This window comes from Macrosteles quadrilineatus, unplaced genomic scaffold (assembly GCF_028750875.1).
Source record: "Macrosteles quadrilineatus isolate MER2022 unplaced genomic scaffold, UCM_ALF_1.0 Scaffold_2__2_contigs__length_208266976, whole genome shotgun sequence".
Classification (NCBI taxonomy): Eukaryota; Metazoa; Arthropoda; class Insecta; order Hemiptera; family Cicadellidae; genus Macrosteles; species Macrosteles quadrilineatus.
This window is the reverse complement of record NW_026542595.1, coordinates 19,439,409-19,452,734: the sequence shown is the minus strand read 5'-3', so window position 1 is coordinate 19,452,734 and position 13,326 is coordinate 19,439,409. Positions and strand designations below refer to the sequence as shown.

Below are 13,326 nucleotides of genomic sequence, written 5' to 3'. Positions count from 1 at the left end.
ATATCTAACCAATCACAAAGACTAAGCATTGTGGGGTGCGAGAAAGAGAAAAAACTTATCTTGTATATATTTTGTATATTTATATCAATTATTTTAGATGGGGACGCCGCTATGTGCGTATTTTAACCAAATATGAGTGAAGGATGAGTGTAGGATGAGTGGCGCGATCTTGTCTTAGTCGCGCGATCTTAGTCTTGTTAGTGACTAAGGCCGACATGTTCCTTAGACACAGATGTTAATTAATAGTCCATACAGCTAATGGCAACTAAGGGACCTACAGTTTATAGTGGAATCTGAACCACAATTTTTCCTTGTAATTAACGAATTGGTCTAATTATCAGGATAGTACTGCGGATAGTCATAGTACTCACTAGTGCGGACGTTAATCCACACCAGGGAGCATCGCATCCACCTTGCATGCCTATAAATATCCACAATTTGTATAAAAGGGGGGACATAACCGTATCTATATCATTATTATAGATATTTTTAGGTTAATATAAATCAAATTTATGCTTAGAACATAATAAACTCTTTAATTATATATTACCCTCATACATGAGCCCAAAACGTTTAATTTGAGACATAAATAAGGTCTTTCGGACAATTACTTCAAAAGATACAGCAAGAAATCTAAATTTCCAAGATGGCGGCAGTTTTTTCAAAATGGCGGCCGTTCCCCAACTGGGATTTCTTGGGACTTTGTGTGGGCCACTCAGGACATTGTTTTGAACATTTCCACCAATTTTCAGCCTGTTATCAATTTTGACCGGGTCATAACCTAATTGCACTGGACTATATATACACTTGGGGGATGCTACGTAACATGAAGGAATGCAATATGGATTGGACGAAACCATAAATTACATATAATACTCCTTTAATGATTAATTATCTGAATAAAACTTGAGATTGGTTCTGTTAAGTTTATGCACATGGTTTTTATTGCTATCCAGTTGTTCCTTGTTATTGAACATATTTTTTGTCATACTGCTGCAAATGGGCTACACAACAGCAAGAAACCCGAACCCTATATGACACAAAAGTACACCTTTATGTCGTTATTCCAATTTTGTTCGGAACTTCATAATGGAGTATTTTGGGGGCAGCTCAAAAATTTTTGATTTAAAGGCCCATCAACAGCCTCTAAAAAACCACCTCAATTCAAATGCTAAAGAACATGGGCGAAACTAGAGGTCTTTATCTAACCTCATAAAATTCATTAGGCTTACCGACAGGCATTGTTTTTGTTACATCGGCCTGAGAGGCCAAAACTGACAAATGACATCAATATCCCTGTTAACTTTTTATTGATTTGTAACTGGAAAACTAGATTCAGTTTTACCAAACTATTTCTAGAGGCCGGGATGACACTTTTGCCCGGAACATTTTGGGTTCCAGACAAAATTGGGATACCAACAAAAAAGTGTATTGTTATGCCAGATAGTTTTCCTGGTGTAATTCAATAATAAGTTAATAGAGGGTGTCCATACATTAAAACTATCTTAAGCAATAAAAACTATCTGGCTTCTGCTGTAATATTTAAACAAAAGAGTAACGCTGAAATCATTGAATCTATCGTAAAGTTATGGAGATAGAACAAGTCATGCAGTGAAAACTTTAGCTTTTACAAAAAGATGGGAATTTTGCTTCTACAAATTTAAATCAAAGAGGAAACTTGTAGCAACTGCGATTAAAACGCAGGGTTCGAAAATAACATCCTAAGGAATTGTAAAACAAAATATATCAATTAAATTTGCGATAACAGTATCAATGTCGATTAAGTGCTTGAAGTTTTTTACTGAAAAATAATAAGTTACTCATATACAGATACGATAACATAGCTTCCGCAAGCATTGATAACGTTAATTATTTGATAACAGAGCCAAAGGTTATCTATACATCCGTTAAAACAATAGGATTTCATTTCGTTAAATCGGCGCCCGCAGTATTAGAACGTTAACATTTAAAGCAAACAACTCGTGTAAACAAATAGCTGTGATTTTTAGAATTATGTGGCACAGGTTGAAAAATACGGTCGTATTATGTGGATTTATACTGCAACAGTTGGAAATAGTGCTGAGCGTATGCGAGCGTAGCGCATTCTCATTGTTCATTGTGCTAATGTCGCAATGGCCAGTGACTAACGGGCTGAGCGTGTGGTCTGATTACGTGGAAATTAACACACTTGGTGTCGTGGTGAGTGGGAGGGGGGTGAACACTAGCGATGCTGCGCCACGCCGCGGACACCGGACATTCTACCACCTACCAGGGCCCAGGGCCCAAATATGGTACAGAACAGAGTGGCCCAACCTTGAACGTGAATCGCCGGAAATACTTGGGCACCTCTTTTTTTATTTCTGGGTAGAATGAAAAATTAACTACAGTAAACTCCAGTCGAATTAAAATGTAGGAGCTGCAATGGAGATTGTGTACAATCTTGATCTTGAATCCCATTCAAAAAAGGATTGGCCCACCCAGGGGACTTATTTAAAGGGCTACAAGTACCAAAAGAATTAATTCTGTAGAAAGGTAATAACCTATATAACTAAAAAAACCCTCTATAAAAACTTCTAAATCAGTGCACTGTAGCTTAATCTTGACACCATGTGATGGCTGACTGTTTATTTAATTTTAAAACGTTTGTGTACGATGTAAACGGTTTCTACGAAAAATGGGTTACCTAAAACAGTGTTTACAGAGAACACTTTATTTTTGGTCGTAAACTACACATTAGTTCAGTTATCGGTGAAGATACCTATATACATATTCACGAATTTGTTTAATCTTTACATTAATAAATGAATCTTTAAAATTGAAACTGCCATCTAACCACTAGACAGTAGGCTAATTTATTCAAGTTTTGATATTATGAAATAAATCCCGAGCTTAAGGAAAGTACATACGTGTAGGTGTGACAAAGCGTTTATCTCCTGACTTTATAGTTAAACAATGAAACTAAATTTACCGCGAATTCTCAATGGCAGTATGAATAAATCGGCATAGAGAATAGGTAATGCAATGAATAAATAAAAACCCTGTGCTGCACTTGTAAATAAATAGAGCTCGGCGAGCGACGATGGTGGATGGTGGTGCGCCATCGCACAATAACATGTTTATCGGGCTTTGTCGGTGGCGCGCCACGCTATTGTTCTCTTTCTATCAACAGCGTTCAATTGTATGGATCGCACGGTGAAAACAATGATGTCACAAAGCAATTAAAGTGACTTAACAAACCTTTAAAGATTAAAAGGTTAATTGCTTGAGGAAGGAGTCGGTGTTAAATGTGTCACTTAGAACAACTTACACGGCTGCTTTCGAATTGTTCAGGGTAGATTACTGAAATAAACTTAGGGCTAATGCTATTTTAATTTAAAATACAATAGTCATTTATTTATTTATTTATAGGGTAGTTGCTTGAATCGTAACGTTGGATTGCGATGAGATTGTGTGCAGGGGATTCCAGTTTATGTTTACTTGGTTTCAAGGTGACAAACATGTCAAAAGTAATTGCTGTGTTTAGACTTTATTACGATTCATTATTCTTGGACCCTGGTGGTTATAAAATTGACTGAACGTACTTGCAGTCAACAACTAGTTGAACTAATAATATATCCTGCATTTTTTAACACTTTTTTGCCCACAAAAAAAAATCAAACTCGACTCATAAACTCATGGTGTTCATTATGAGAAGGAATGTGGCGAACAGTAGAAAACCAGATTAATATACGAACCAGATAATATAGGCCTACGAATGATTCCAATTTGAATTCATTATCCTTCAATTTGACAAACTCTAAAAACAATACTTTTACACGCTTTTTCGTTTTGTGTTTTGGCCAATCAGTGTTAATTAAATGTTTCGTGTAAGTGTATGTGTTATTTTTTTGTGAACTTTAAACCTTATGACGACCATTCTATGGAATAAATCAATGCAACAATTTGACCTGAAGATTTGTTAATATTAACATGAAACAGCTGTAGTCAACCAATTACAAACCAGGATCACTTGACGGATACAGGTACTCTAATTTAAAACCTTTTATTGTAAAAATCAGTGATCCAGAGTTTATACTATAAAAAAATTGAGTTGAAAATTTTCTGTTTTGTTTGGTAGAAAATTTCATTGCCCACGGAAATTATATTAGGCTACTGTAGGCTAGTGTGCATCAACAGGAAAGTACATGCGCAAATCTACTGTGAAAGAAAATACTGTATGACTCTTTACTTAACATTTTTACTCTTTATTTTATGACTCTTTTGAAGTTTTGTGTACAAAACCTGGCATGGCTAATTATTGTGAATTCTTCAATCATAACAAACAAGACTTCTGGCCACAGAAGTTAAATAAACCATCTGTATATTGACCCGAATTACGTTAGATATACTGTGCAAATGTTTGTTAGAGAAAAGTGCTAATCGAAGTTGAAAAATAGACCAAGTCTCTCCTAATGCCACTGGCCATTGATTGGCAAGTAGACTACTTACATTGACTAGGTGACAAACGGGGTTTAGATTATATAAGACTAACATGTTTTTTTTTTATTAAATATCAGTTTTCTTTTGGTAAGAGTACAAAGCTATCATTATTACCGATGTTGGCTTTAAAATACAAAGGCTAGAGTGAAATGTAGGCTATTCAACATATTACCATAGAATAAATAAACACCATGTATATTACTTCCTATCTTATGTAATATATTTATATTACTTCAAGCATTGCATAGGAGGCAACAAATGAACATGCCTTACCATACCACGTGATATCATAAAATTTAGATTGATTTTTACCACGTCGTAGGAAATAATTTGTGTTCATCTTATTCATAGTTTCTTCTTTGTAAATAAATTTCTAATAATTATAAACACCAACAAATTCCAAATAAAAAGTAGGGGCTGGGGTTGTTCCTATTTTTGGTATTTAATATTGAGTCAGTTCATCTTTCTGATAGCAAGACGGAGTAGCAAGGATTTTTGTCAGGACTAGCAGTAGACTTGCAAACAGTTTCCGTTGACGTCTCCCAATGCAAATATAACCGCAGACAAACTCATAATAGGCTAGGTTAATCTTACGTTATGTACCATAGCATACATTCTGGATATGCTGTCTTCTCTAGTTACACGGCTAATATAAAACAATTTGCTGAATTACTTAATCCCAAAATAAAAAGAACGTCCATGAAGCAAATTCTATTGTACCGTTGTACAATAGTGAAGTTAAATATCTATGCCTATGCCTAGTATAAACGGGTAAAATAAAAATAGGGGGTTTTGTTGATTCTGGATGTTGAAAACACTTCCGATATTGAATATGTTATGTGTTATATTATAATATATATTATATTAAATTATATTATATAATATATTATATAAATATTATTATTAATATTAATATTAATAATAATTATTAATATTATAATTATATTATTATTATAATTATTAATATTAATAATTAATATTAATATTATATCATATTGTTATATAATATATTATTACCTATATTATATTATACAGTATGTTATATGTTATATTATATTATATGTTATATTATTATGTTAGGTTATATGTTATATATTTGATGTGTAACCTTATAGTGGTACCTTTATTGATGTATATTAATTCATAACACCATTAAATATAAATGGTAACTTTTTTCGTGATATCTAAGTTACCTATATTGGCTTCGTGATATACTGAACTATCGTAGCAAATATTTAACAAATTCTATTTTTTATCAAATATTTAATAAATCAATTTCTAAACTAAAATCGTTAACGGTACAATGGTTAACTATTTTAAATGTACCGGTACTTTTATTACCAGGTTCTGAAGACCAAATACCAGCAAATCTGCCAACTTTTATCCACCAGGTTGGATTTACACTCAAATCTCCCTTGTTATTTATTATGTTATTTATTTCAATAGGCCTAGGCTATAAATAGGCTAGAACAATAATTTTAATGATAAAAACTTATCATTTACATAACTTATTATTTACTTAGGTTCACTGCTACAGTTGCAATTTTCCAATACCCCTGCCGCAGCAAACCTGCAGACTAAATGAATTTCCATTTTCCTGAATTAATTTTAGAATCTATTTAAATAACATTAGGTTTAACCATAGATAAAAGGAGTATGGTTTAACGAGTACCTAGATTTGCTGCTACAGGGAACAAAGTGTTTTTAGTAAAATATTAATAATACATAGGCCTATCTTAGTATAAAATTAATAAATTTCTCAAGTTTGATCAAAATACAAACAAGCAATCTACAACATTTTACAATATTCTCCTTAAGAATAGCGTGGGAATTAAAATTTAAACAACTGTTTGAATTTTATCTGTAACAAATAACCGTACAAAAAACCCTTTGATATAGGTTACTAAAGTATCTGTTTTTTTATGGTTCAGAGAGAAATCTGGACATTTTGTGATTTCAGAGTCAAAAATGAGAAAAAAAATTTTACCCCATAAATCCCCCCCCCCCATAATAATTGAATTAAATCATTAAACATTAGTAGGCCTATATATATAACATTACAATATTACCAACATATTATAATAATATTTTGAACGGATGGTGTTTTTGGTCTCTGCTCTGGGGACATAAATGAAAAGGAAATTCGGTTCCGCCTATGAGACCTACGGTAATTGTATCTACTTCCTAGGGAAATTCGCTAAAATGATAAAAGCTGAGTAAGTAACTTAGTCCTAATTTAAAAATATTTGCCAAATTTGATGAGAATGTATTAGACTTTACTAAAAAAGCAAACTACAAGTTTATTTATTTCCCATAAGAATAACATGGTAAAAATTGTAAAATTGTACCCCTATTGGCCACAACAGACTTTAATCATCATAAAATAACCCAGAGAGTTTTTAGTTTTCTAAGTAAAAGTTTCACTTTTATTTTTAGTGGGAAATATGATAGGGTAAACAACGCGGAAAAATGTAATACAAATCTTAAATAGCTCAATAAATACAGTATAGCGATTCCACACGTACACTCTATCCATGTTTAGAGCGCTGCCGGCTAAAATACCTTTATTTGCGACATTGAATGTTTGAATATAATGCTTGTTTCAAATATACCTCAGGAAACATACCAATACGTTCATGTAGAGTTTTTTGTTCATGTAAAAGAATGCTATAAAGTACAAATTATGGACCACAACCAGGAACCGACCTGGTCCTAATACATATTTTATTAGTTCTATTTTATTTATTTGTTGAACATATTGGTTTTTTGCATTTTACTAATGTATTTGGTTTTAAAATTGTGTACCAGTGTTGGTAAACAAAGTTACACCTAAATCTGAGATAATAAAAATAGAATATTGCACTACAAGCAAGAAGAAGCGATGTTGCACGAAATCGGCGTACACAGCCAATTATTACTAGTTTTATATTAGACCATAAACTGAAAATATTGCGAGGATTGTGATAAACATACATAACGTTGACTGTGTCTGGAAACCCCGGTCATGATACCAAAGTTCTATGACATTGACAAGTGAAAATTATATAAATGTGTCAAGAGGTCACGATTGGGATTGACCGATTGACTTTCCTTTGTCACAAACATAGATGATGTACGTGGCCTAGAGTCATTACAGCAAAATAATGCAACCGTTTACATAACTAAGTGTAAAGTTGTGATCTTTGTCACCTTTATCTCGGTTATCCAAGGAGTTGTCGACGGCTACGATGTCGCTAGTCCTCTCCAAATGTTCAGAACCACTCACAGATACACACACAAGGGCGTAAGTCAGTGAAACAAACAGTAAATCAACAGCACACCACATCATCACTGCACTTTGAACCACGACCAACTAAAAACTAACGTCAAGACAAGATGGCCCACGATCACGACAAGTTCATCGCTTTACCGAGGTCGGCTCAAGACTGAGCGAGAGCGACGCGACGCGCTCAACAGTTGGTGGGGGAGGGGGCGGCAACAATGAGCGTCGCGCGCTACCTAGGTACAGTCACCGACCGTCCAGTGTTGCAGTGTACAGTCTGGTCAGCTGGCTACTGACAACTGACACCGTCTTCCTCCAAGTGACAAACGTCACCACGAACAAGAAGTCTTTGTCTCATCGACAACGCCTAGTCAAGGACTTTGCTAGGAGATAAGATAGATAAATATAAATATTTGGTAACAGATTAGACAATATACACAGATAAGTGGTCGGGTTAGGCTTTCTGAACACGATAAACGGATAAACAAAGACGATGATTGAAACAGTTTTGTAAGGTTAGTTAAAGACATTTTAGCTGGTAAGCGTACTCTGAGCTTGAAATATTCTTAACCGGTAATACTATAAAACTACCGTATATTATAATGTGAATAGTGATTGTGTTTTGCTAGGCTATTTTGAAAGTTGTACAATGAGATAAATAATAACTATTAACAAGCTTTAATTCATTAATATCAAACAATATGATTTCAATAAGGTTATAGGTTTTTTTTTCCTATTGTTCTTTATGTTGTTGTTCAGAGGTCAATGATCATGAGGTGTATCTACAATTGGTAATACTGTCAGTGTGTACAATGATTGTGAAGCGTGTGTGGTGTAACCGTTTAGTGAGTAGTGATATAAATAAACAACTTAGTGATTAACAAACATTGTACATAGGCCTAGTGACATTTTTATTTAATATTGTAGATAATCTGAAGATACATCAATAAACAAGTTATGGTCTACTAAATAATAATATAAGGTCTTAAACTGGGTGACTTTTTACATATTAAAATACGATTCTATACTACATACATGAATTCTTTAAAGAATCATTGTGACACCTTCACAACACAGCAGCAAATAATTTTATCTGATATAGTTTCTATAATTGGGGGAATTTATTATTTCAATATTTTTTGAAATAAATTTTCAATCCAATAGGCGACAGATTATTTTATTTCGTCTAGGTCTATTCCAAAAGGAATTTTTAAAGTTTTTTAAATGGAAAAGGTAAAATAATAAAGGTTCATAATAACATACAATCTAACAGCAACATTAACTGTAGTAACACCTACCCAGCATGTTAAAATTAAAGTTACATCTTTGACACTAGAGTAGTAGTTCTCAGAAACTCCGCACCGTGAGTCAGCAGCACTTGTCATTCATCTGCCTTTGTCATGACCATCGATGTATATAACCTCAGAGTAATAAAACAAAAACTCTGAGATATAACCTAACTCGATGCTCATGACTATGACCACAGAAAACATACTACAATAATAGTACTGACCTGAAATAAACTTATTTAATTTTATAGTTTATGAACGTCCAGCTAGGTACGTAATTACCGAGTATGACAACTGTTAGTCCCCCATTGTCAAACTTTAAACTTAGTAAGGATTAAACCAATGTATCATGACAACCTTGGCAAATCTTACGGTATTGCAACTCTGAGTTGAACCTTCATTCACAGTATGAGAGATGTAATATAATACAGTAGTGGCGAACACGCTGTATGTCCACTGAATCCCTGCCTCCTCATCTGATGTCCAGCGTGCTGATTGGTGGAATATTGGCCCAATGTGCTGAGGAAACAAAAGGTCTAAAATCCCTTTAATCACGTCAATGCTGATCATTCGGTTTTGTGCCAGGTATAGCGGGTATGTATAAACTCTAAACTCTATGTAATAAATAGCGAGCTGGGAAATTGGATATAAAGTACAAAATGGCCTGTGGTCCAGTACAATAAGACCACACCTAACTGTCCTTGGCATATTAAAAAGGTAAAGTATAATTTAATTTGCTTGTATGTGAAATAAGTTAATAAGAGACACATGAAAATTAGTAAACCACCAGTAAAATTTTAGAATTGCCATTGTAAGATAAATGATAAAAATCAATAAAAAAACTTTCTTGATTACAATTTAGTATCTTTAACCCTAAAAAAATGGCATAACTCCTAACGTTGTAAATTACGGTTTAAAAGTTATTACTACTTTTGTGGTTTTATCCATAAAATACCACAGTTACTCACACCTTATCCACCACAAGGGATTGTTAACAAGCTAATGGGAGAAAGTATGTGTCAGTTTTCTGATAGATAGTGTTTATTTTAGATTACTTAAGTCGTGAACTATATTCCTTTACCATTCTATCGCATATCGCACTGAACCCTCACCGTATTTAGAACACTTGGCAAGTTTTGAGCATCTAGAAGCTATTGTTGCGCACTTGAGAAATAGCATAACTTGAAGTGTTTATTTATGTTTCCAATAGCATTGAACGCGAGTATGGCGTATAAGAAGCTTGCGAGAGAAGGCAAGTTTAATATTGCGACTCAAGTGCACAAATTACTTGGGAAGCAATTAAACATGTATTTAACGCTCGAAGCTCCAAGTTGTTGCGATTTATTACCTTGCAGCCAAGTCTACGAATAACACAGGATTTGATCTCAAGTCTGCAGCATTGTTGAGTTTACTTTGTTTATACAGTGTTATATGCTTAAATTCGCGTTCTAGCGGATTGTCTGTTAGGGTTTAAAACGTGATCAGTGTAAAAGGGAAAAGTAAAACTAAATACCCAATTCAAAAAATGTTATCTACATAAACCTTATTGATGCTTTCACACTAAAAGATAAATCTGTAAAAATTACTAGTATTAGATATTTATTTTGTAGACCTACTGAATTATACTAGGAGCGTGATAGTTTGACAGAGCGGTCACTACCATCGCTGACATGGTATTGTTCATTACCTTCACGTTTAAATGTTTATTTGAACACATTTGTGGGATAACTGTTAGTGGTTTTTACGTTATTGGTGTGTAATCGTATTATTTGAGACTACTACCTACAATTACACCAGGAACTGATCCAGAGACGAAGTTTGGGGGGCCTACCAGGGGGTTTTGGGGTTATGGAAACACCCCAGGCATAGAGGAGGGTGTATGGGGGTCTCCCCCAGATTTTTCAAAATTTGAAACATTGAATCAAGCATTTTAAGCTATGATGGCACTTAATGAAAATGAAGTTGACCCCAGAATGAAGTTAATTCCAAGCAAACTAATCCAAATCCATTAAATTTTGTTTGTTTTCTATAGGTTTTGACTGGGTCTGTAACAAAAATCAAAGCATCTTGGTTCCAAGCCCAAGCGTGACACAACGATAATTTAATCTATTTAAAGGTTTTTTATTCCGAACTTAAAAACAATTTGTAAAAAAATCTCACACTTTACTATGGGACAAGTAATTTAATAATTAGAATCATTTGCTTTATGTTTATATTGCATTCTGTATCTGACAGAGTGAAACACAGTTGCGTGCCTGAACACTTGAACAAGTTATATTTTAGGAGGGGTTGTTTAATTTGCCTTTACTATTCTCACACAGCCACTAGTTTTAGCTTTAGATTTTGAAATAATATCAAAAACATAGCATTGTGATCAAAACGAGAGATGGGGAACTAGATGGTGAATTGGCACAGTGTCTCCCAGAATAAGGAAATTCTATTTCTATTTTTATTGCTAAGCTATCCCATTCTCATTAAATATAAAGATTAAATATTCTAATAATAATGTAAATCTGTTGGTTAAAAAAATCCTGTTAATTTAAAGCAATATCATTTATTCGAAATTATAAATTTCGTATAAAAAAATTCATCGTTAATCTGCCCCTGATATCTCGATAGTACTATCTCTATAAGGATCACACGGTGATTACATCAAGAGGTTTAGCTATTTTCCTTCTCCTTTGCCACAGCAGCATACCGCTTGACAACACTAACGTATACACCGTTGCATTATGATTTTCCCACGGCGCAGCGCCTAGCGTTTAGAAGTACAGCTTCCTGATTTTTTAGAAAATAATTCTAAAATAAGTTTAACATTGTTAATAACAACTAAAGGGTCTAAAAATTGTGTTTTTTCATTTTATCTATGTTATGAAATTAAACTGTTGACTATAAACTCATTATAAAACTCCCTCTACAAATAATAATACAAAACATTAATAGGTTTTCTTTCATATCTAAATGCATTAAATTTGTATTACAACATTTGATCATAAACGTTGACTAGCTTTTGTAAATTATATACTATTTTAGTCGTGAAAACATATAACTACTTGAACCGTTTGCTAAAAGCTCGGCGATAAATAAGGTAAATCAAGGTTTTCATAGTGATTGAATGGCGAGTGTACAACTCAACGAAATAAAAAGTTAACTGTTTTTGCTGTTCTGGTGAACCACTTAATAATAATTCATTTTTATCGAACTGCTTACTAGATCTGTTGGTAGGTTACAACGACTTTGAAATAACAATTGGTTATTAGGTGTGTTGCTTGCTGCTATTCTAGTGGAGCGTCCTAGTCTTCTGTACGACAGGGATATATTCAATACCCGGCATAACAACCGTAATTGAATGGTTTAGACCGCTTCCTATTAATGAACGTGTGGTTCTTAAACGTATACAGAAAGCGTAGGGATCAAAAACATTAATTTTTTAAAGCTACAACTTTTTTAAAAGTGTTTATACATTTACCTAAGCTGATTCATATTATTTTACAAAAAAATTATCATACTGTAATTGAATTAATTTTTAACACTATACCATACCATGATAAAAACCATGAACAACTGTAAACCCCAATAACTATTTTAGAGGCTGTAACCATTAAGGGGAAGGTGTTTTATGTTGGTAATAATTGGTGTCAGTTTTCCCTCTAGCCACTCTAGTAGATGAGATTAGAGTCGAGCCAACTTGGCCTCAAAACATCCGCTACAACTACAACCAAGAGAGCTGTTTTATAAATAACTCATTTAAGGTTATCAATTGTTAATGTTCCTACCACCTTTCAAAGATGGTGTAATCAAATTATGTTTTTAAGAATTATGTTATGTTAGAGATTTTTGTATAACTTGAAAGAGCTATTTAGTTAAGAGCAGAGGATTTTTTCAGAAGAACCGTACCAGATTTTTCTCTTTGTGTTACTAAGATAAAGATAGTTAATATCTTTTTCCAGTGAGGCTTTTCCAACATTGCTATAAAGTAAGATTTTACATTATATAAAGTGGTTTAATCCAATTTAGGTCATTTTAGGCTTTTCAACATTTTTTAGTAACATAGTATCGTGTAAAAAGTTTAGATTTAATGACAACCAATTAAATTTATTGTGTTTCTATTATTTTTAATATAAAATCTTTAATTTTCGTCATCATTACTATTAAACTAGTTAGTTTTTATGTCTTTTCATAAGGTAAAAAATTACATGCCATTAGTTAGTTATTAAAGTAGAATATGTATAAGACACGGATCCATCCGCAGAATTGTAATTACAGTAGTTATTTGAAGTCGAACAGTTAAATAAA

At 33.2% G+C, this 13,326-nt stretch overlaps 1 protein-coding gene across 1 annotated transcript in view; it reads right to left on the bottom strand.

Annotated features, from left to right (window-relative positions):
• The window catches only part of LOC128987341 (DE-cadherin-like), a 483,101-nt gene extending 475,214 nt beyond the window's left edge, over positions 1–7,887 (bottom strand). Inside the window, exon 1 of the mRNA XM_054408138.1 lies at positions 7,669–7,887. Within this exon, the coding sequence (XP_054264113.1) occupies positions 7,669–7,807 (139 nt within the window). The 5' untranslated portion in view covers positions 7,808–7,887. The remainder of the gene's footprint in view (positions 1–7,668) is intronic.
• Between the last annotated feature and the right edge of the window lie 5,439 nt (positions 7,888–13,326).